Genomic DNA, 24,986 nt, shown 5'->3' with positions numbered 1-24,986 from the left:
AAATTCCACAAATTTACCACCCTCTGGCTGACTTCAACCTACACTGATAGAATAATTTATGAAGAAAGGGAAACTGAAAAGAGCGGTAAAAGGCAGAAAGTAAAATATGAAAAAGGGTAAAAAAAATGTCTAAAGATTAAATAATTGAAAGATTGTATATTGTGGTTTTTATTTTTGTTTTACAAAGTTAAACTCTACAGCTTGCAAAATATCTGCTTATCTGCTCAAGAAATGAATGTATTCTTCAGCAACATGAAGTGTTCTCATTTTTGCAAATGGTAATATTATTGGATAGTTGATACAATTGGCTCAAAACAGACAGAAAGACCAAGGAAATATTTTCTATGATGTGCCACAAACAAATTTCTACATTTATAATTATTCAAAATATTTAGTCTCTAAGAATATCTACTTTTTGATGGCATCAATATCTAAATCTTGTCAAAATCTTTAGTTAAAAACCTGCAGGTATCACAAATACAATCTGCACTGAGAAAATTGCTCCTCAATTTGCCACCAGTCTTTAAAAAATCCTTTGAAAAAAGGTTAACAGATAAATAAATGGATACATTAAATAACAAATGAACAACCAAAACTTCCAAAATTATTATATTGAAGTCCTCAATTGTTTCACAATTGTGATATACTGCCATAGTGAAGAAATGGATTATGTCACTATACCAGCAAAAGCTGTAATCTGCTTTTAAAATTATTCTCCCAAAGTACTGAAAATTCTAATCTTACATCATCTTCGTGTAGTAACTCTCAAAAAGAGTTGCCACATGATGATTGTTATTGCTTCGAAAATATATTTTTCCTCCTTCAGTTCTCTTGTCCAACTTCTTCATTCTACATTAAATTTTATGAGAAAATTTTTTCAAAAAACATTTTCCTAATTTGGTCAACCATCAGCTTTGGCAGAAACCTATTAAAACTAACAAAAGGTATTCCTAAACAAATATTTTCAGGTAACTTTTATTTTACCCACTGTTCTTCACAAAACCACAATAAACAGCAGAAAGCCGTGAACACAACTCAGGACATGACGCAAACCAACCTCCTATCCAAAGACTCTATCGACGCCAAGAAGGATCCACTAATACCCTGGTCATACTCTTTTCTCCCCACCTTCTGTTGGGCAACAGATACACGAGGTTGAAAACACAAACCTGCACATTCAATGACAGTTTCCTTCCTGCTATTATCAGACACCAAAACTCATCTTTCAGTGGTTACAAAATGATACCTTGTACTGCTTTAACAGTACTTTTCTCCGTTACCCTGCATTTTGTCTTCATAACACAATATCCTGGACTCTGACTTGCTACATTCAGCACAGTTTTATTATTGCACTGTTGGCTATACTTACTGTACTTGCCTGGTTATCTCACATGCAAATCATTTCACTTATATTACATGATACAATAAACAATTCAACTCAACATTTTTTACTCAAAGTTTCCCTTTTTTCACCTGCTCCCCAATGAACTGAAACTACCTCCAGTAAATGCAATTTTTCTCTTCTCTTGTAGAGTTTTTTAATCTTCAGAATCTAATCAGTTAACAGGAAAATTAAAAAAAACCCAAAAAAGTCACTTTTATTATTTCTAGACAATTTCTCAATTACATTCTCCCCGAATTAAAAGTTCATATGCTATTGCGACCTTTGTATTACTAACGTGCATAATCCTGCAGATAGAATAATAGAATTCGATTGTATATTGTCACCTGTACCAACATAGTCATAAATTTTGTTCAACAATAAAACAAAATTACAAGGTATTAATGTAACAACAAGTAAAATAAACCAGGGTATGTAACAAGGGCAAAGTGCAGGATAGGTAGAAAAGTACAGTTAAACAATGCAGGGATATTATCTTTGACAAAGAGAGTTACTAAAGGTTAATCTATATTTTAAAATAACTACAAATTAATCATGTTTTAATAATATGGATAGGAGTTTCAATGATTAAGCTACAGAGAATAATTTACTTATTTTACTGTTAAATACAAATTATTCAAGTTACGACATTTTTAAGAAGGGATTTTCAAATAAGAGAATACAAATAATCTGAACCCCTTGGCAAGAAATGGGGGAATTTTTCCATAGGTTTCCAAGACTCAGGTGATTCTAAACTTTTAATACAGGCCACTAGAAGCAGCCCATTTGGAAGAAAATTTACACATCATTACTTCCATCAATAGAACCATACCAATGTTATGAACATATATTATTTATTAAAAACTATTTGTATCTCATGAAAATGTAATTTCACTACATTGTTTAAACATATTAGTTCAAAGGTAGCAAAAAGAAAGCATTGTGTGCACCACTGCAAAGCACACAAACAAAATATCCTTTTCATCATTCCCTACATATCCTGTCAAATGCAAAATCCAAACATTTTCACCAAGAGGCTTGCAGGATAAAAGAAAAATAGAGCAAACTAAAATGCATACTCAAGGACGCCCTTGTTTACTTTTTAATGACTGAACACTAACATTATTATTTTTATAGTTATTTCACTTGTTTTCTCATTACATCAATCCATTAAATAACTTAAAATAGACTGTAACAAGGAGAGAAAAAAATGCTCAGGAATAACTACCTGAAAAACAAAATTAGAGCTTTGGTATTAGGCGCAAAGATCACAAGACCATAATACATGGAAGCTGAAATTAGCTTCAGCCCAGCAAGTCTGCCCTGCCATACAATTATGAGCTGATCCACTTTCTCACTTAGCCCCACTGCCTGGCCTTCTCCCCACAATCTTTGATGCCCTGGCTAATAAAGAACCTATCAATCTCTGCCTTAAGTACATACAATGCCTCCATAACTTCCTGTGGCAACAAATTCCACAGAATCACCACACTCTGCCTGAAGAAATTTCTCTGCATCTCTGCAAATGGCTGCCTTTCAACCCTAAAGTTATGCCCTCTTGTCCAAGACTAGCGGTCTCCAAAGTGGTTAATATTGACCTCTGGAGGTCGATGAGTCATAAAATGGCGGGGGGGGGGGGGGCAATCGAACTTTTGGGGTTGAAAGAATCGTCGAGCCCGGGGTCCTTGCTCCTGCCCGGCACCCCGAGTCAACTTCTTCGACATGGACGGCACCACACCTGATATTGAGAATGGAATCACCGTCGCTGATGCTGAAGTCTTGGACCCAGCTCCATTTCGCATTTTTCCAGCCAGAAACAATTTAAAAAAAAAACTGTTATTGCAATCACTTGCTTAATTTACAGATTTGTTATTTGGCGATTGACGTGTTGTAACAAAGTTTGGGTTGTTGCTGGGAGGCCTGGACACCATGAATATGGTATGCAGTTTCCCTCACTAATGCATATGGAACCTGCACACCAACCTAATCATTTAGTTACTTTTGTACATACCTGGGGGTCTATGGGGGAATCAAGGATTCTATGACGAGGTCAATGGTCTAAAAAAATTTAGCGATCCCTGTCCTAGACTCTCCCACCATGAGAAACAAACTTTCTATATCTACTTTGTCCATGCCTTTCAACATTTGAGATGCATCCCTCATTCTCTCAAATTCCAATGAGTACACACCAAGAGCAAACATTCATTACATGATAACCCTCTCATTCGTGGAATCAACCTTCAGATCCCTCTCTAATGTCAGCATATCCTTTCTTAAATGAGGAGCCCAAAAGTGCTCACGTGAGGTCAAACCAGTGCTTTGTAAAACCTCAACACCACATCCCTGCTCTTATATTTTATTCCATTTGAAAAGAATGCCAACGTTGCACTGATATAATTTACAAACTCACTTTTGACAACTCCGCTGTTGGCCAAATAACTGGAAATAATGAGTCAGAATACAGGATGGAAATCAATTAACCTGGTTGGGTGGTGTCAGAGGAACCATTTTGCTCTAAATGTCACCACAACCAAGGAGCTGGTTGTTAATTATTAGGAAGGTGAGGCCAGGGACCACACACCTGATGGCATTGATTGGAAGGAAGTGGAGTCAAAACTTTCAAGTCCACATTTCAGTGATCTTTCCTAAAACCAGCACATCAAAGCAACATCAATGCCTCTACTTCCAAAGGAGTCTGTGGAGATTTGGGATGACATCAAATACACTTCTACAGATGCAGTTTGGAAAGATGTAGTTTGGTTACTACACAGCCTGGTTTGGGAATTCAACTGCCCAGGAACACGGACAGCAGGAAAATTTAGTAAATGTAGCCAGGTCCATCACAGTCTCCGACCTCCCATCCATTGAAGACATCAGTGCGACCCAGAGCAGAACGATTGGCATTGTGGTTATCACAACACTATTACAGTAACAGCGACCTGGGTACAAATCTGTAACTGTAAGGAGTTTGTACGTTCTCCCCATGTCTGCGGGGATTTCCTCCAGGTGTTCCAATTTCCTCCCTCATGCCAAAGACTTATAGGTTTGCAAGTTAATTGGTCACATGTTTAGGCAGCATGGGCTTGTGGGCCAGGAGGTCTTGCTACTGTGCTTTTTCTCTTCATTCAAAATATTAAAATTAAAACATCATAAAGGATCTTCACCACCCTACTCACAACCTCTTCTCACTGCTACCTTTAGGCAGAAACCTGTAAACCAGCACCTCCAGGTTCAAGAACAGATTCTTTCCAACAACCATCAGACTCTTGAACGTCCTCTTGAATCTACTGCAAATCATTTTTTCGCATAGGATTACTGTGAACATTTTTATCTATCTGCAGATTTTCTTGCTTGTATATTAAGCATGTTTGTTATCCCGTTTATTTTAATTAGTTTACTATTATAGTTTTCTTTAACAGTACCTATTCGGCTGCAGGATTTCAGCGCACAATAAACTCATCATCAAGATCTGACATTTATGAAGCACCTCAGAAGTATGTCACACCCGCCATTGGATTAACTGTCTTACTATACTATAACTTTTGAGGGTACACTGGATCGACAAGGTGAAAACGATACCACAGTACAGTAAACCAGCGATACTCTGGCATTTGCACCCAAGCAGGTGAAGAAAGCCGAGCCGCAGGCCCCAGTGTACAAACACACCGCCTGACTCCATGTTCCATGAAACACCGCATCAGTCACCCTCGCCCCACAGATCTCTCCGACGTCCTACCTCGGAAATTTTCATGTCCACTATCTTCTCCACCTCATACACATCTTCCTCTGCTTCACTTTCCTGCTCCGATTTCTCCGCAGCCGCCATGTTTGTTAACGTAATACACCCTCCTCAACACGACGGTTCTGGAAAAAAAATCACAAGAAACGAACATCAGAAGGCGGGATGTTGATGACGAGGGGACTCCAGCCTGTGCCAATCAAGAGGGAAAACAAAATGATTGACAGTGGATCTATGCCAATCAGCGGTCAATGATTGTTAACGTCGTCAATGGCTCACCATTTCTCTCCCCGCACTGACGCCATCCCTCTCCCATGAATAGGTGGTACTGAAGGCGGAGCAGTAGATGGGGATGAGAGAACAACAAAAGCTGATTTACACATAGTTCAACCAATTAATGCGACATGTATTAATAATTGCAAGCCTTTACAGTACATTTGAATCGAACCAACTGGTTGATGGTATTTTAAGCTCAGAAAGGGAGGAACTAGGCTTTTGAGCGAGGCTTAATTGCAGGCTTAATTACCGCACGGATGGCAGTCTCTTCAATCTGAGGCGCCTGCAAGCTCACACCAAGACACAAGAGAAACTTGTCCGTGAACTACTCTTTGCAGATGATGCCGCTTTAGTTGCCCATTCAGAGCCAGCTCTTCAGCGCTTGACGTCCTGCTTTGCGGAAACTGCCAAAATGTTTGGCCTGGAAGTCAGCCTGAAGAAAACTGAGGTCCTCCATCAGCCAGCTCCCCACCATGACTACCAGCCCCCCCACATCTCCATCGGGCACACAAAACTCAAAACGGTCAACCAGTTTACCTATCTCGGCTGCACCATTTCATCAGATGCAAGGATCGACAATGAGATAGACAACAGACTCGCCAAGGCAAATAGCGCCTTTGGAAGACTACACAAAAGAGTCTGGAAAAACAACCAACTGAAAAACCTCACAAAGATAAGCGTATACAGAGCCGTTGTCATACCCACACTCCTGTTCGGCTCCGAATCATGGGTCCTCTACCGGCACCACCTACGGCTCCTAGAACGCTTCCACCAGCGTTGTCTCCGCTCCATCCTCAACATCCATTGGAGCGCTCACACCCCTAACGTCGAGGTACTCGAGATGGCAGAGGTCGACAGCATCGAGTCCACGCTGCTGAAGATCCAGCTGCGCTGGATGGGTCACGTCTCCAGAATGGAGGACCATCGCCTTCCCAAGATCGTATTATATGGCGAGCTCTCCACTGGCCACCGTGACAGAGGTGCACCAAAGAAAAGGTACAAGGACTGCCTAAAGAAATCTCTTGGTGCCTGCCACATTGACCACCGCCAGTGGGCTGATAACGCCTCAAACCGTGCATCTTGGCGCCTCACAGTTTGGCGGGCAGCAGCCTCCTTTGAAGAAGACCGCAGAGCCCACCTCACTGACAAAAGGCAAAGGAGGAAAAACCCAACACCCAACCCCAACCAACCAATTTTCCCTTGCAACCGCTGCAATCGTGTCTGCCTGTCCCGCATCGGACTGGTCAGCCACAAACGAGCCTGCAGCTGACGTGGACTTTTTACCCCCTCCATAAATCTTCGTCCGCGAAGCCAAGCCAAAGAAGAAAGAAAGAATTGCAGGCTGAATAAGGCAGCCATAATTTTATCAATATTTGTTGAGTCATGAATATAAACAACATAAAAATTGTTATTTAAGAATAAGAAGCATGTTCTGTCAGAATTTGCAAGGCCATATTGGCTGTCTCAACCTATCTACTCCCAGAAGGGTTCAGGACCATCTGCGCACTCTCCAGTCAAATGGTATTAACATCAACTTCTCTGGTTTCTGCTAACCTGTGCACTTCTTCCCCCTCCACCTCCCCCTTTCCAGTTCTCCCTCTCTTCCCCCTCCATCTTGCCATCCCTTTTCCCCTTGATTGCTGCTGTCCCCTCCTTCACTTCTCACCTATCACTTCCTGCCTTTGAGACTACCCCTCCCCCCCTACTCTTTTGTTCAGATGCCTGCTGACATTTTTTCATACCTTGATGAAGGGCTCAGTTTCAAAACGTTGGTTATGTACTTTGCTTAAGACGGGCGGGGGTGGGGTGGAGAGAGGAGACGTCACGTGATAACGTAGAATCAGGATGTGGGAATCTGGCTCTCCTGAAAAGTTAAAAAGTGAAAAAAAGTAAACAGGCAAGAATTAAAGTGTAAGAAAGTGTACAAGAACTGACAGAGAACAGTTTCCTAAGAAGGAAAAGAACATTGCTGGAATATCAGGACCGCTGCAAAAAAAAAACGACAAGTTCAAGAAGGAAGGCCTACCTCGCAAATGGATTCAGGCACTGTGGCAGAAGTTTCTACCCAATCGACGAGGGCTCCAAAGGTGGACACACAGCAAACCGCAGCACCATTACTGCTGCAGCTACTAAGGATGATGCGTAACTGTACATCCATGAAAAGCAGTGCATGCGCAGATCGAAGGAGTTTGAAGACATCACTAAGGAAAGCAATCTGTTTCAATATCTGCCTTCTGAAGGTGGATTTCAACCCAGCGATGATGAATAGGAACAAGAATAGATTCTACAAGAAGTAAAAGAGACTGAAGAAGATGAAGAAGAAGATACAGTTTCTCCTAGAGGAGGTATTAAAGTTCAGAGGAGAATGGAAACTCAAAGAGTAAGTCCTGAGACATCTCTTATAATGAGAGAGCTTAAACAAATTACATTGGATATTAAAACAAAATCAGAGGAGAAAACTAAGATATTATGAAATTGTAAATAGAATGCAAAAAAGTTTTGAAGATAGAGTTAAAAATGTGAAATTTAGTGTAAACACAGTGCAAGATGGAATGAAAGAATTTGAAAACACCTCTGATGCAATTGTTGTTGAAAATAAATGATTATCTGAGAAAGTGGACTTATTAGAGAATTTTAGTAGAAGGAACAATATCAAGATTGTTGGTCTTAAAGAAGGTGATGAAGGAGATAATATGATAACCTGTTTCCACCAATGGATCCCGGATACTTTTGGACAAGACCAATTTCAAGGAGATATTGAAAGAGAAAGGGCACACAGAGCTTTAAGACCTCGGCCACCATCTGATCAAAGGCATGGCCCATATTGATAAGGTTTCTTCACTATCAAGTTGGTGAGAATGTGTTAGAACTTGCAGCAAAGCAAGCTAAAGAGAGAAGGGGACCATTGGAATATAGAGGAAAGAATTTAATCTGGTGAAAAATACTCTTTGGAAGAAAGGTTACAGCTTTATTCTATGACATCCAGCGACTCTCAAGATTTTAATTGAAGGAGGGCCGAATAAGTTTTTTATTAATCCTGAGAGGGCACAGGAGTAGTGGATACTCGGCCAATTATTCCATGAGAGGCTGAACAAAGAGCACCACAACAAGCATGAGTTTGAAATCTTTCTGGATTTAGTGTACTCTATTAGATATGAATGGAAGTAATAATGACCATTCAGGGGAGCCGAGCGATAATGGAGTGAAATCTACCAAAACATGTATGTTTGTGGCTTTGGCCACTACCTGTAGAGGGGGGTAATGTTGTATATTGCCTGAAGAACATTAGTATGGTTTTTTTTTAAACTGTTTTTCTTTTTTTTTCTTGTTACCCAGATTGGTTAGATGTAAATAAAGACTAGATTTGGAGTCCCAAGAAGTTGAGAGGAGGAAGGTAAAGGGGAGATGTTTCTTTATGGAGGATGAAAAATGCATTAATGAATAAATTATTGAATGTTTTAAGTTTTAATGTTAAAGGACTTAACAGCCCAGTGATGAGAAAAAGGGGATTAAAGCATTTTCAGAAAATGAGAGTAGATGTAACTTTTTTACAGGAAACTCATTTAATTGAAAAGGAACATCAGAAGTTGAAAAGGCACTGGGTAGGACACATTGTAGCCTCTTCATTTAATTCAAAAGCAAGAGGTGTAGCTAAATTGGTAGATAAGAAACTTACAATTAAAATACAAAATGTAATCTCAGACCCTGCAAGAAGATATGTTATGATTCATTGTCAAATTTTTTCAGAATACTGGACTTCTATGAATATATATGCACCCAATGTAGATGACAAAAGGTTTATGCAGGAATCATTTTTGAACTTGGCAAATGTACATGAGAACATACTAATTGGTGGGGACTTCAATTTTTGTTTAGACCCAGTCTTAGGCAGGTCTACCAGATTTATAATGAGGACTAGAGCAGCTAAATCAACATTATCATTGATGAACGATTTAAATTTAATAGATGCTTGAAGAAGATTCCATCCAAGAATGAGAGATTACTCAAGTTGACATGATTCTTATTCTAAGATCGATTTATTTTTACTACCTGCAAAGCTTCAGGGGAGAATCCAACAAGCAGAATATAAAGCAAGAATTTTATCTGATCATTCTCCTCTATTGATGGCAATAACAATGGTGGATAGAAAAGAATCAGTTTATAGATGGTTTAATTCTGTTATTAAAAAGGAAGGATTTTTGTGAATTTATTAAAAGACAGATAAGAATTTTCTTTGAAACTAATTCTAATTCAGTTACAAATAAATTTATGGGATGCAATGAAGGCGTATTTACATGGTCAAATAATAAGTTATACTTCAAAAATTAAGAAAGATTATATGAAGGAAATAGAACAATTAGGGATGGACATAACAGGTTTGGAAAAGGATTTACAGAGGCAAGTTAGTGAGGATAAATGAAGATCTCTTATTAATAAAAACTTCATTATAATACTTTACAAACATATACAATAGAGAAAGCGATGATGAGAACCCAATAGAGATATTATGAATAGGATGAAAATGCACATAAGGTTCTTGCTTGACAGTTGAAGATAGAACAGGTATCAAGAATGATTATTGCAAGTAAGAATGATTCTAATGTGCTTTCTTATAAACCTCAAAAAATTAATGAAAACTTTAGACAATTTTATATAAAATTATATCAGTTGGGATCTGTAAAAGATGACAATAATTTTCTTTCTCAAATTAGTTTAACTAAATTGAATTTGGAAGATCAGAGACAATTGGATGCTCCCTTCATTCGAAAAGAGGTTAGGGAAGCATTGAGTTCTTTATAAAGTAATAAATCTCTGGGAGGGGATAGCTTCCCACCTGAATTTTACAAAGAGTTTAAAGATTTATTGATTCCTCAATTTATGGATGTGTTAAGAGAGGAAGAGGTAACACATACTTTACCCTAATCTTTTAAAATAGCAATACTAACTCTGATTCCAAAAAAAGAGATCCATTAAAGCCATCTTCATGTAGACCTATATCTTTATTAAATGCTGATTATAAAATGTTAGCAAATCGGCTGGCAAAATATTTAGCGAAGTTAATAACTATGGATCAAACTGGTTTGGATAAGAAAAGGTGGTCAGCCAGACGATGTTACTAGATTATTAAGTATTCATTTAGCACAGAAAAGAGGAGATTTAAGCGTAGCAGTGGCTTTAGATGTAGAAAAGGCATTTGATAGATTAGAATGGGATTTTTTCTTTAAAATTCTTGAAAAATATGGTATGGGACATAGAGGTATAAATTCAATTAAAGCCTTGTATAATGGACCGATGCTAAAGTAGTAACAAATGAACAAGTTTCTGATTCTCTTCATTTAACTAGATCTAGTAGACAAGGATGTCCAATGTCTCCAGCTTCGTTTATTTTAGCAATAGAACCATTAGCGGAATTGATTAGGTGAAATACTGAAATTAAAGGTTCTGAATTGGTATAGAGGAATATAAAATTAATTTATTTGACCAAATTGGAAAGTTCATTGTATAAATTGTACTCCAGATTGAAAAAATATGGTTTAGTATCTGGTTATAAAGTGAACTGGGATAAAATTGAGATTATGCCTTGCCTCTTACTTGGGGCAATTATATGCACTCCAAAAGAAATATCCAAATTAAATGGATAAGGAATGGAATAAAAATATCTAGGGATTCAAATACATAATAATGTAAATAACATTTAATTTCAATTATAATCCTTTACTTAAGAAAATTGATGAAGATCTTAAAAAATGGATGGATTTACCTATAACTTTATGAGGTAGTGTTAATTGTATCAAGATGAATATTTTCCAAGGTTAACAATATCTCCTTTAATCATCACGTCTACCTGTCCCACAAAAGTTTTTTTAAGTATTGAATAAATACATAAATAAGTTTCTTTGGAAAGGTTAAATGGTGAGGGTTTCATTAGAAAAATTAACATGGAAATTTGAATTGGGAGGGCTACAACTTCAAAATTTTAGAAATTACTATATAGAGGCACAATGAGATTTCTCTCTTTCCTTGAGGAAGGAGATAAACCACCGGGGATTAAAATAGAGATGGATAAAATAGAAGAGACGATGTGTGAAGATTTTATTTATAAATGGGACTCGACATTAATAACTAGAGATAGGGATACTCCATTGCTGAAACATTTGATTACAGTATGGAATAAAATTAATGTTGAAATGGGAATGAGAGAATAATGTAATTCATAAAATGCTATTGACACAGAATAGACTTATACCATTTACAATGAACAATCGGTTGTTTGACATTTGGTTTTCCAAAGCAATTAAGAAAATAAGTCTGTTTTGAAGAGGGAAAGAAAATTAATGACATTTTATGAATTAAAAAATAAGCATGCAATACAAAAGAATAGAATATTTTGTTAGTATCATATAAAGGCATAATTATGTGATAAATTAGGTCCAACAATGTTATTGCCTGAAAGGAATGAGACAGAAATTTTGATTGGTAATAAATATGTTAAAAAATTATTTTGGCTATGTACGAATTATTGCCAAAAGGAATGTGAAAACAAGTAATTCATATCTAGGCAGAGATGGAAAATGGATTTAAATATTAGTATTGAGGAGAAAAATTGGTTGGAATTGTGTCATGATAGTATGAGAAATACAATAAATGTTAGATACAGATTAGTACAGTATAATTTCTTACATCAGTTGTATCTTACCCCACAGAAATTACATAGACTGAAATCAGATTTATCAGATAAGTGTTTTAGGTGTAATCATGAGACAGGTACCTTTTTATACTCCACATGGTCAAGTTCAAAATTAAGACTGTTGTGGATGGAAATAGGAGCATTTTTAGAATGGGTTAAGGGAGTTAAATTCCCACAATATCCTATGCTTTTCCTATTAGGTAATGTATCTGGGTCAAGACCAAAAATGAAATTTTTTTCAAAAAGAATTTGTGAAAATGCTTTAGCAGTTGCAAGAAAATATATAGCAATAACATGGAAATTGGATTCACATATGAGATTGGATAGATGGCATGCTGAAATTCATAATTGTATACATCTCAAGAAGATTACATATAATTTAAGAAACAGATATGATTCCTTCTTGAAACTTTTGTGTCCATATTTACAAATTGTAGGTATTAATTTATAAAAGTTATCCCCTAGATCTCTAAGAACCTTATCAGCTCCTTGGAGTCAATTCATTAATATATGATTAAAAATGTCAAGGTATGTTTATGAAATTATTGAAATTTTAATAACCAGGTGTGTTCTATCTTTATTTTCTTACTTTTCTTTCTTTCTTTTTAGTTTTCTTACTTTTCTACCTTTTAATTTCTTTTCCTTCTTTTTCGGCTTATTATTTGGGGGTGGGAGGGATATGGGGGTATTATACATATAAAAGACATGTATTTGATTGATATATGATTGCTATATTCTGTATTTTGATTAATACATGTGTGGAATTCAAATGAAATATTCAAAAAAAGCTATAAAATGGGAAATGGCAACATCTCCAACCCTGGCGAGGTCAACATTCCCTGAACCTTGACCTCGGTAGAGAGCATGACCAAGGCCAGTGAGAAGACTCCAAGCATGTCCATCTCCAACCCTCAAAATCCAGCCATGAGGCCAGAGGCCCCTCCTGAGGAACACAGGTGACGAAGAAGGGAGCTGTGGAGGAAAAATGGAAATGGTGAAGAAAAGTAAGAAAACCTAAAAAGCCCCATGGAAGGAACTGGCAACCGACTTTGCAAGCAGTGAGAAGAAAAGAGTGAAGATAGAAACAGAAGCCAGTAATCTCTTGTCATCCAAGGATGAAGACAATAGGAGTGGCGGACAAAGACAGCAAAAGCACCAAGATGGAAGGGTAAGAAAATAGGTTATGAGCAAGTCTAACTGCGGGATTTACAGTACCCAGCTGCCAACAGCTCTGGAAGGCCTGACGTAGTGCAGAGGCCATTGCCCTTGCCCCCACCCCCAAGTTCAGGAGAAGAGCCAAGAGACAGAGGATCTTCCCTGTGTGACACCACAAACTTTGCCTGATGAGACCTACTCCCAGAGGAAGATCACTCACTATTCTTGAGGTCAAAATTAGTGGGCAGTTCACCAAAACAGTGGGCATGACATTGGACTGTAAGGATTATGAACTGGAAACTCCAATAAACAACAATGAAGCTTTAAATAGTAACCCTAAAGATGCACAGTGTCAAACACACTGTGTCATGTGCAAAAGCCTTCCAATACCTTGACAAAGTCAAGGCAGATGTGCCTTTCATACAGAAGTGTGGGCTGCCACACCTCAGGAACTATCAGAGGTGGTCGTAATGGTGGCCCAATGGGTTATATGTGTGGTCGGGGGATGTCTCTGTATTTTGCTTCGGGAATGCAAATTTATAATCACCAAGGTTAAGCAGATGGTTGGGAGGGGGATCTCTTCAAGGTGGATCTAAAGTACCGTGACATCCCACTCCGGCAAATCAATGTGCATGCCTCACCCATGTGGGGTATAAGGCTGGCTTTCTCCAGCAGCTCCAACCATTGCTTGCAATGACATGGTCAGTTGTTCTGGTTGATAACTTCAACTGAATCATTAATGTGAGGCTGCAGCATACTGGACAGCTCCTCCATACTCCTGGTGGAGACAGTAAAGTAAGTGAAGCACTGCCACAGCCCATCTGGTCAAGATGAAATGGCTCAATCCAGTCTTGCATAGACTGTGTCTTCTTGTTGAAGGCCGTCACAGTCAGAACCACTGATAACATGCCAGTGTTCTTCTCTGATCACTGCCTCGTTCAAACCTCCTGTTACCTACTGGAGGACCAGAAGGCAGACAGGGGAATGTGGAAGCTGAACCTGAACCAGCTGGTTAGACAACTGCGAAACCCTTCTTTGAATCTGGTGAGAAGCAACCAAGGAGAACATCAAGAGGTTCTTTATATTCAAGGGTATTCTGAGAGAGGTAGAGGGAACTGAGCCAATGTCAGACTGACTTTACGCAACTGGACATGAGCCTCGGAGTCCTCCAAGATAATCTTCCAATCCAGAGTCCATCCAGTGGAGCAGGATGAGACATACTCACACTTTTTCCAAAAGGTTCACAGAGGGAGGGAGCTCTGTGATCCACAGCCTTAAGAGGATGGCTCAGTCAAATTCTCACAGACAGATCAGCTGATCCTTTTATGTTGAATTGTACAACACTAAAGCTACACACAGAATGGCCTCAAAATTTCCTGTTCACAATCACGGAGGTCTTAGATGACAGTAAGCAGGAGACTCTGGACCAGCCAATTACCCAGGGGAGCTAATGGACTGCACATGTTCCTTTGGGTTGAATAAAATTCATGGAAGTGGTCAGAGGGGATCACAAAGGTCCACCAGAATTGAGTCTCTATTACAGGGAAGAACTTGATCATCAGGTGTGAGCTGCTCTTGATATTGCTGTATGTGGTACAGTTGTGGCCCATCCCCGCACCTCCACATTAGCGGTCACCAGAACAGTCTTCTAATTCATGTGGGGATCTAAGATAGAAAGGGTCCGAAGAAATGTCACGTACAAGTCACCGAACAACAGGGGCAAGGGTGTACCCAACCTGGACCTTGTCTTGATGACCACCTTCATGTGTGGCTGCATATGGAGCTAAAGTACAAGGGAAGCAAGTGCTACAATGGGCTGAGTTTCTACTTGTCCCAAGTGTGGCAAAGGACAGGTCTCTCCCCATTGCCACACAATGTCCCAGTCAGCTTGATTTTGTCACACCACCTGTCCTTCATGAAAAAGTTTTTTCAAACACCTTCATTCACAAGGCTATCAGGCAGCAGTCAGCTTAGAATGTCCTGCAGACACTGACAGATGAGGACTTGATGTACATGGTGGGGTAGTTTTGCCCAGGCTAGTGGTTAGAGGAGCTCTCATGGTCAGATCCTTCCTGATAACAGAAATATCATCCTGGAGTGCAATGACTGTGGTGGAGAGGTGTCAATCTCCCACCTCTTTGCAGACTTACAAACAATGTGTGGAGAAGGATGAAAAGGTCCTTGTCACAGTTCTCTCCACCAGCAGCGTTACAGAGGATTAGCTGATTTTTGAACTGTTCCCAGGGACGCCCACAAGTCAGACATCCAGAAATGCTGGAAGGCATCAATTCTGTGAAAAAAAAGTTGGTCTTTCAGCACATAAAGGTGTCAGAGTGGAAATGCAATGGACTGGCGCATTTCAGGCTGTAGGATGCACTGAGGCTTGGTGCAGCCAATGCAAGGGTGCTGTGGGAGGGCCATAGTTACTGTTACTGGGCATTGAGGGGCTGAGACTGAGGGGAAGCCCCTAAAATAATGGTGTGGGGGTGGGGGGTGGGGTGGAGTAATGACAAGATGCCACATTGATGGTATGGTGTAAATAGAAAGAAACGAAACAATGTACAGTGATGGAAATGTATGTATACGAAACAAAGGTGGGAAGAGACTTTTAACAGTTTTCTTAAACAAATGATTGTGAAGAAAGTCTATTTTTGGTTTTAAAAAAGTGGCTATGTTGAGACAGTTCATTGCTGTACTTATTCAGTTTGAAATTCACGTGGCCTTTCATTTTCTCTGATATGAATGTGACTCTTGAATTTGGAGGTTACACTCTTCCGAGTGTTAGGTTGAAAACATTACATCATTACAGCAGTACAGTACAGGCCCTTTGGCCCATGATGTTGTGCTTGAGACCAACATCAACCACACGAAACAGAGTGAAGGTTAAATGCAGGCTTTATTAGAGTGATATATACAGCTAGGTCTTGCCTCTGTGGAAGCCCAGGTCAGAAGGAGGAGCATGAGCTCTAATTAGCTTTATATACAGGGTCATCAGGTGGTGGCACCTGGTGACCTAGTGGTGTAATGGCATATCACCACATTCACTCCCCTTAAAGGAATTTGGCCACTCCCCTCCCCCCCCCCCCCTGCAAATTCACAAGTCCAGGATCTGGCGGGCTTTCCTTAGTCTCTTGGACTTTCGGGGTACTGGGGCAGGGAAGGTGGGGGGTATTGGTGATAGGGGGTTCTGACATTGGGTGTTTGAGAACGCAGGGCTGCTCGTCGGCTGCAGTGTAGGGGTATGCTGGGGAGATGTAGGGCTTTCCAGATGGGTACCGGCTGTTGGGGGTGTATTGGTTGGCTGTTCGTTTTGGGGTGATATGATGGTCGGTTGTCCTGGTGTCTGCTATCCATCTTGCTGGTCCGACGGGGTCCATGATCCTTCCTCGTCATACACAATACTGGCCGGCGCGATGTCCCTGATGGCTACCGAATCTTCTCGTCCATCCCTGAATGTGACGACCGCATAGTGGGGGTTCGCGTACCTCAGCTCTACTGGTTCCACCAGCGAGTCCGTTTTGTGGGGCCTGCAGTGCCTCCGGAGGAGCGCCGGACCTGGTGTCATCAGCTATCTAGACAGCACTGTGCTCGTCATGGTTTTCCTTGAAAATGAAAACAAACGGTCCTGTAGAGTTGTGTTTGTGGCGGTACACAACAGTGAGCGTATAGAATGTAAAGCCTCTGGTAACATGTCCTGCCATCTTGCCGTGGGTAGGTCTTTTGCCTTTAAGGTCAACAATACTGTTTTCTAAATAGTGGCATTTTCCCATTCCACTTGCCCATTATCCCTGGGGTTGCAGCTTGTAGTGTGGCTTGTGGCGATACCTCTGTCCCATAGGTACTGCTGGACATCTGCACTCATGAATGCAGCACCCCTGTCAGTGTGTATATAGCTGGGGTACCCACACATGCTGAAAATAGGTTGCAGGCACTTTATTACTGTGGCTGCTGACACGTCAGGGCATGGAATTGCGAAAGGGAAGCGGGAGTATTCATCTATGGTGTTAAGAAAGTAGACGTTCCTGTCATAGGAGGGGAGCGGGCCTTTAAAGTCGAGGCTGAGGTATTCAAAGGGTCTGGTGGCTTTTATCAATGTAGCCCTGTCTGGCCGGTAGAACTGCGGATTGTATTCTGCGTAGATGGGACAGCCTTGTTTACTGTCCTTACCTCCTCCACCGAGAACAGGAGATTATGGGTCCTTATGAAATGGAACAATCTAGCGACCCCTGGTTGGCCCAGCTCATTGTGCAAGTTCTGCAGCTGGGATGTGTGATTGAGGGCCGTGCAGATGCCTCTGGACAGCACATCTGGGGGCTCATTGAGCTTCCTGGGCCGGTATAGAATGTCATAATTGTATGTGGACAGTTCTATCCTCCAGTGCAAAATGTTGTTTTTTTTTTTATTTTCCCCATTCTGGTTGTCGAACATGAATGCCACGGATCGTTGGTCCGTGACCAGAGTGAAGCACTTACAAGCTAGGTAATGTCTCCAATGCCTCACCACTTCTACGGATGGCCTGTGCCTCCTTCTCCACTGCCGAGTGTCTCACCTTTGACCTCTGTAGGGTCCGCGAGAAAAAGGCTACCGGTCACCCCTCCTGATTCAGTGTGGCCGCTAGTGCTACATCTGAGGCATCCATCTCCATTTGGAAGGGGATTGTCTCATCTATGGCCTGCAGGGTTCCTTTGGCAATCAGGTCCCTAATCTCTGTAAAAGCTTTGACAGCCATCGGGCCAAGGGGAAAAGCCGAGGCTTTTATGAGCAGGCGGGCCCTGTCGGCATAGTTGGGAACCCACTGTGCATAGTGCACAAAGAGTCCCAAACATCTCTTTAATGATTTCTCTGTGTGAGGGACTGGGAGGTCTAGGAGTGGGCGCATGCAGGCAGTGTCCGGGCTGATTTCCCCGTTTTGTACTAAGTATCCCAGGATGGCCAGTTTCTTAGCGCTAAAGATGCATTTGTTCTTATTATATGCTAGGTTGCATTCCTTAGCTGCCTGGTAGAAGCGCTTAAGATTCATATCATGGTCGACTTGAGAGTGGCCACAAATGGTAACATTGTCGAGGTAAGGGAACTCCGCCTGGAGGGGATACTCGTCTATTATGCGGTCCATCTCCCGCTGGAACAATGACACCCCATTAGTGATGCCGAAGGGGAGACAGAGAAACTGGTACAGAGTGCCATCTGCCTCAAACGCCGTGTATATGCGGTCGCTCTCTCTGATGGGCAACTGGTGATACGCTGCCTTGAGGACTATAGTGGAGAACACCTTACACTGCGCAATGTTGTTCACCATGTCCGCTCTGCGTGGTAGTGGGTAGACGCCCAACTGTGTAAACTTGTTGATGGTCTTTATTGGCGTGCAGTCCAGGGTGAGGTGAGTGAATAGCGAGGGAGGTTCTACATTCAGGGCTGTCAGGTTATGGTGCTGTTTGTTCTTAAGGAGCAGTGGCGGAAGGGGCCCATTGTAAACCATTGTGATGCTCTCCAATTGTCATTGAAAGTCCAGCCCGACAGGATGGGAGCACAGAGATGGGGAGAACTAACAATTTAAATTCCTCGCACTTCCAATGTGACCTTGCAGAAGTGTGTCACTTTAGCTGTGTGGCTGTTGGATGCGAACAAAATCTGGTGGTCACTAGAGTATGTGTTCAGGGCAAGGCACTCTACTAGCCCCTGGTCTATGAAACTTTCAGTATTCCCACTGTCTATCAGATAATTTACTTTCGACTCATTAATTTTAATACTAACAGTCGCATTTGATAAATTGTGTGGACTCGCCTGGTTCAGACGTAGAGGCCAGCATGGCATGTCTTCTTTTCTGGTATTCAGCGTCCTGATCATAGTAGAACTCTGGGTTGTATTCCTCCCCTGATGGTGGTGTCCTCTGTCGGGCATCCTCTGTCCAACATGGCCGGCTGCACATGGCATTCTGTTTCTGTCTACCTGAGAAAGAAGAAGAGCTTTCCTGCCTCTCATTTGCATGAGAAGAGACTTTGGTAGGAGCCTTAGGGCTTCTGCAGACTTTTGCAAAATGCTCTTTATTTTTGCAGTTTGAACAGCTAGCTTCTGTAGCTGGGCAGAGAGCTCTGGGGTGCTTGTGCTGCCCACAAAAGGAGCACTTGTAGCGTTCCAGTCGGGACACTGCTGCTATATGTTGCCCTTGATCACTAGTGTTCCTCTCCCTGTGCAGGGCTAATGAGTCCAGCAAAGTATACTCCTCCAGTTCCTTTCTCGTATCTTCCAGAGCCTCTGCGATCATCTCTGCTTCCTTCAGTCTGACTATCCCCTTTTCTAGCAGCTTCTGCCTGATCTCGGTAGATCTGATGCCTGCTACAATCCTGTCTCTTATGAGCTCGTTTGCATACTCTAGAGCAGATACAGTTGTAAAAGTACAGTCCCTAGCTAAGTCCTTCAGGGTGAGGATAAAATCCCTATCAGACTCCCCAGCTTGCTGTGACCTGATCATGAGCCTGTGTCTGGAGTGGAGCTCGCTGTGCTCTTTATTATAGTGTCTCTGCAAGGTGCTCATAACCTCTTGATAGGACTTAGCATCCTGTATAAGGGAGTACGGGCGATCCCCCACCTGCGCTAGCAGCAGCATAAGCATTTCTTCCTCTGACACCCAATCAACCCCGACGTAGTTTAGGAAATACCTCTGCCACTGGAGAGTTACTCAACAGGCAGAGCTCTGGGCCATTCTTTACCTGCTCCCTGGGGGTCCTGGGGTCCAGTTCCAGCCTGTCTGGCCTCAGCACCTGGCTGAATAAGTCTCTGATTCTGTGGTAGTGGGGGCGCATACCAAGGCTGATCCCTTCCCCACGTGACCACTTGATCCTGGTGAATCATGGGCGCCCTCTGGGGAGTCGGGGTTAGCTGGGGTTGCCTCTGGGGGAGCGGGCTGTCCTTGCAGTCCTGGTGGTAGATTGAGATTGGGAAGGATTCTTGCCGTACACCTTCTGTCTGCGCTTGTCGCAACCCTTGGCTATCGAGCAGGAGCCCAATGGGCTGTGTGGCTGGACCCGGTCCCGGAGAGTTACTTAACAGGCAGAGCTCTGGGCCATTCTTTACCTGCTCCCAGGTGCTTCTGTCCCTCTCGCAGTCCTCGGTCATTGGGCAAGGCCCTCTCTCTGCCGCGGCTTCAGTCCCGTGGCTCCCCGCCTGGTACGTACTCGGCTACACGTGCGTGGGGGACATCTCTATTTTCAAATCCTTAGATTTGGTTTCGGTGGAGTCGGGAGCGTGGGCGAGGACAGGAGTAGCTTCTATCTCGGATATAAATCACTCTATTAAATTGAGACCGACATCAACCACATGAAGCAGAGTGAAGGTTAAATGCAGGCTTTAATAGAGTGATATATACAGCTAGGTCTTGCCTCTGTGCAAGCCCAGGTCAGAGGAGGAGCATGAACTCCGATTGGCTATATATACAGGGTCGACAGGTGATGGCCCCTGGTGACCTAGTGGTGTAATAGCATATCACCACAGAGCTAATTTTAATATACCTACCAAAAAAAAGGAAACCCTTCCAACCTCATATCCCTCTATTTTTTTCATCCATGTGCCTAAGTGTCTCTTAAATGCCCCTAATATTCCAGCCTCCACCACCAGCCCTGGCAATGCATTTCAAGCACCCACAACTCTCTGTATAAAAAAACTTACCTCTGATGTCTCCCCTAAACTTTCCTCCATTCACTTTGTAGATATCCTCTGGTATTTGCTAATCCTGTCCTTGGAAAAATGTGCTGGCTGCCTAACTTATCTACAGTGCCCTCCATAGTATTTAGATCAAAGACACTTTTTTCCTTTATTTGCCCATGCTCCCCAATTTTAAATTTGTAATCAAGCAATTCTCATGTGATGAAAGTGCACATTCCAGATTTTATTCAAATTATTTTGTACATTTGGTTGACCATTTAGAAATTATTGTACTTTTTATACATATTTCCTTCATTTCATGGCACCATAATATTTGGGACATAACAATGGTATATATGTTAGTCATGTTTAGTAGTTTGCTGCACATCCCTTGCGTGCAATGACTGCTTGAAGTCTGTGGTTCATAGTCATCAGCAGGTGCTGAATATTTTCTCTGATGAACCTCTGCCAGGCCTCTACTGTTGCCATCTTAGCTCCTGCTTGTTTTGGGGGCTTGTGCCCTTAAGTTTTTTTCTTCAGCAAATGAAAGGCATACTCAATTGTATTTAGATTGGGTGACTGACTTGGCCACTCAAGAATTCTCCAATTTTTAGCTTTGAAAAACTTATTTGTTGCAATAGCAGTGTGTTTAGGATCATTGTCTTGCTGTAGGCCCAAAACCAGCCTTTACTTGTACATCCAGAGGACTTAGTTACTGCATCTGGTGTACCTTTGTGGCATTCTCTACATTAGAGAGCCCTCCTCTCTGTTCGCAACCACAGCGACCTCCCAGTGGCCAACCATTTCAATTCTGGGTCACACTCCCTCACTCACATTTGTCCATGGCCTTATGTATTGTCCCACCCTGACCACCCACAGAATGGAGGAACAACACCTTATTTTCCATCTGGGCACATTCCAGCCACATGGCACAAACATTGACTTTACTGCTTCCCTTTTGTGATAAACCACTATGGTATCTGTTTTTCTAGTCAGGCACACCCATTGGCTGGCTGTACCTGTGGCCCCTTCCACAGGCTCCTGTTTCTCAACCTTAGTCTTTGAGTAATTGATGCTGCATCAATTTTATTCACTAAAGGTTTTATTTGCAAAGGAGCAAATCCTGAAGCCAGAAAAGCTGGAAATCAACCCTCAAACACCCGAAGCATCTACCAACTTTGATCTCTGGCTACAATGTTTTGAAACATTGTTGTAGGCATTTTCAGTCATCGTGCGGTCAGAGAACAATAAATTGCAGGTACTGCTCTACCAAGTTGGCACCCTGGTGTACTCCATGATCAGGGAAGCCAGGAGGCCATGGACATTCTTTAAAGGCCAGTACCTGCGGAAGATTAACATTGTCTATGCCAGACACCTTCTAGTGACCCGCAAACAGCGACCTGTTGAGTTGAACGCCGAATACCTTTGGGCCCTGCGAACTCTCGGAAGGGATTGTGACTGCTGAGTACCCTGAGGACTTGATCAGAGATGCCTACATCGCTGGGATCAGGTTGAACTACATCTGCCAGAGACTTTTGGAACAAGCTCAGTCTGCGGAGAGCAGTTGAGCTGGCAGGTACTCTGGAGGTGGCCTTCCAGAATACGGAGGCCTACTTGACAGATAACGTGGCTGCTTCATGGTGCCACCATCTTAGGACGCACCACCATCCCTTCACTCTGCTAACAAGTCGACCATGGCAGCAGTGCTCCGCGAACGCCTCCCACCGCTTTTGCCTGGTTCCATCAACAGCCCAACCTCAGCCGTGGTACATTGGGAGCACCTCAAGTGCTACTTCTGCAGTCTGGGCAAGCACCAGAGGAAACATTGCCCAGTGAAGGATTTGACCTGCTCCAGCTGCGGGAAGAAGGGACACTTTGCCAAAGTGTGTAAGTCTAAACCCTTTCCTAGCAGTGCCGCAACAGATCGTGGGGGCTGCCATCCTTGACGCCACCATCACCGGAAGCCAGCAGCGCTGCGTGTGGGCCCTGGGGGCCGCCATCTTGGCCATCACCACCCTCTATAACAGCAATAAGCAGCGATCCTACACTGGCCTCCATCATACTCAAACAGGACAATCAGCATCAGCTTGCAAGGTCAATGATGGACATTAAAGTAAACGGCCACATGATGAGTTGCCTATTCAACAATGGGAGCATAGAAAGATTCATACACCCCAACTTGGTGAGGTGCTTCTCCCTCACAGTAATGCCAGTGAACCAGAAGGTCTCCTTGGCCTCCAGATTGTATATGGTGGATGTCCGGGGTTACTGTGTAGTGATTCCAACTGTGTGAGGTACAGACTATAAAGATTTTAAACTTTTGAATAGCTCTGTGCTGCCGTGCTATTGGGATATGACTTTCAATGTCATCTTAAAACCGTGACGATGGAGTTCGATGGGCCTCATCCAGTAATTTTCAAACTGTCTAACCAGTAATTTTCAAACTGACTGCTGCGCTCCACACACCCCCTAGCAACCCCCCCCCCCCCCCATCGTATATTACCAACAACTCAGTCGCCCTCTATGCATGACCTACAGGCTCTCCACACTTAAAATTACCCCTCCACCATTGTTTGCCAACTTTACCCCTGACGATAAACCTATCACCATTAAAAGTAGACGGACGGTACAGTGCTGGGGATAGGACCTTCATTCAGGCAGAGGTGCAGTGTTTACTTAAGGAGGGGATCATCAAAGCCAGCAACTGTTCTTGGAGAGCGCAGATAGTGGTGGTGAGGAATGGGGAAAAGAACAGGATCATCAGTAATTACAGTCGGACCATTAACAGGTATATATAATTAAAATGCGTACCCCCTCCCCACGTAGCCAACATGGTGAACCAAATTGCACAGTATCGGGTCTCTTCTACCATCGACATAACACCAGCTCCCTATCCGCCCGGAGGACCGTCAATACACTGGGTTCGAGATGGATGCCCACCTCTACCATTTTCTGCAGGTTCCCTTAGGCATTATGAACAGCATCTTGGACTTCCAACGGGAGGAGGACCACATGGTAGCCCAGTAAGAGCTGCAGGCCACTTTCCCATACCTTGACAACGTCACCACCTGTGGCCACGACCTAAAGGACCACAAGGCCAACCTCCAGAAATTCCCTCAAACTGCCAAGCTCCTCAACCTCGCATGTAATAAGGTTAAGTGCGTATTTCACACAACCTGCCATGCCATCCTCAGTTGTGTCATTGAGAATGGAGTCATTAGCCCAGGCCCTGAGCATGAAGAAACTAATGGAGAGACAGGCTCTAACGAGCTATTGCTCAATAGCAAGGGAGATACAATGACTCATTCCCATGCGATGTACTTGCATGTTATTTTCACGAAATAAACCATTAATGGCAAAATTAAAGGTTATTAAATCAACTGAGGAACAAACTGATTCTTTTGGAACAATTGTAATGTTGAATTTATTCAGAATTAGAATTTATTGTCAGAACAAGTCATGAAACTCGGTGTTTTGCGGCAGCATCATAGTACAAATATTCATAATCTAACCATCTTACAACATTACGATAAAAAATAAAAATAATACTGCACAAAAAGTAAGGCAGTGCCTTTGGTTCATTGATTATTCTAGAATCTGATGGCAGCAGGAAAGAAGCTGACTTTGTTCCGTTGAGTGCTAATCTTTAGGTTCCTGTACCTTTTTCCTGATGCTAGCAATGTGAAGAGGGCATGGCCTGGGTGGTGGGGGTCTTTGAGGATAGAGGCTGCTTTTTTAAGACTCATGTAGATGTTCTTGATGGAGGGAAGTCTGGTGCCTGTGATGTCACAGGCTGAGTTATTAACCCTCTACAGTTTATTCTTGTCCTAAGAATTGGTGCCTCCATACCAGGCAGTGATGCAACCAACCAGAATGCTCTCTATGGTTCACCTGGAAAAATTTAAGGGTATTTGGTGGACATACCAAATGTCTTCAAACACGTTACAAAGTATAGCCGCTGGCAAGCTTTCTTTGAGATTGCATTAACATGGAGGCTCTAGGACAGATCCTTGAACATGTTGACACCCAGGAATTTGAAGTTCTTAACCCTCTCCTCTACTGAGCCCCCGATGAGAACTGGGTCATGTTCCCCTGACTTCCTCCTGAAG

General features: G+C 42.3%; 2 protein-coding genes across 6 annotated transcripts in view; one reads left to right on the top strand and one right to left on the bottom strand.

The window, feature by feature from the left end:
* The window catches only part of mphosph8 (M-phase phosphoprotein 8), a 112,170-nt gene that overhangs the window by 80,706 nt on the left and 6,478 nt on the right, over nucleotides 1-24,986 (bottom strand). For 2 of the 5 annotated variants that reach the window (XM_069891335.1, XM_069891333.1), the window contains exon 1: nucleotides 5,118-5,326. In XM_069891335.1, coding sequence (XP_069747436.1) covers nucleotides 5,118-5,207 — 90 coding nt within the window. In that variant the 5' untranslated portion in view covers nucleotides 5,208-5,326. Of the gene's footprint in view, nucleotides 1-5,117; nucleotides 5,327-15,389; nucleotides 15,409-24,986 lie in introns of those variants that run through there. The other 3 variants (XM_069891332.1, XM_069891331.1, XM_069891334.1) reach the window with 3 other exon arrangements.
* cpap (centrosome assembly and centriole elongation protein) overlaps nucleotides 6,775-24,986 on the top strand; it is a 106,154-nt gene continuing 87,942 nt past the window's right edge. Inside the window, exons 1-2 of the mRNA XM_069891330.1 lie at nucleotides 6,775-6,917; nucleotides 8,733-8,790. The gene's annotated coding sequence lies outside the window, so the exon portion shown is untranslated. The remainder of the gene's footprint in view (nucleotides 6,918-8,732; nucleotides 8,791-24,986) is intronic.

The sequence above is a fragment of the Narcine bancroftii genome, chromosome 7 (genome assembly GCF_036971445.1).
Source record: "Narcine bancroftii isolate sNarBan1 chromosome 7, sNarBan1.hap1, whole genome shotgun sequence".
Lineage (NCBI taxonomy): Eukaryota > Metazoa > Chordata > Chondrichthyes > Torpediniformes > Narcinidae > Narcine > Narcine bancroftii.
The sequence above is the reverse complement of the archived record's forward strand: the minus strand, read 5'-3'. Positions and strand labels throughout refer to the sequence as shown.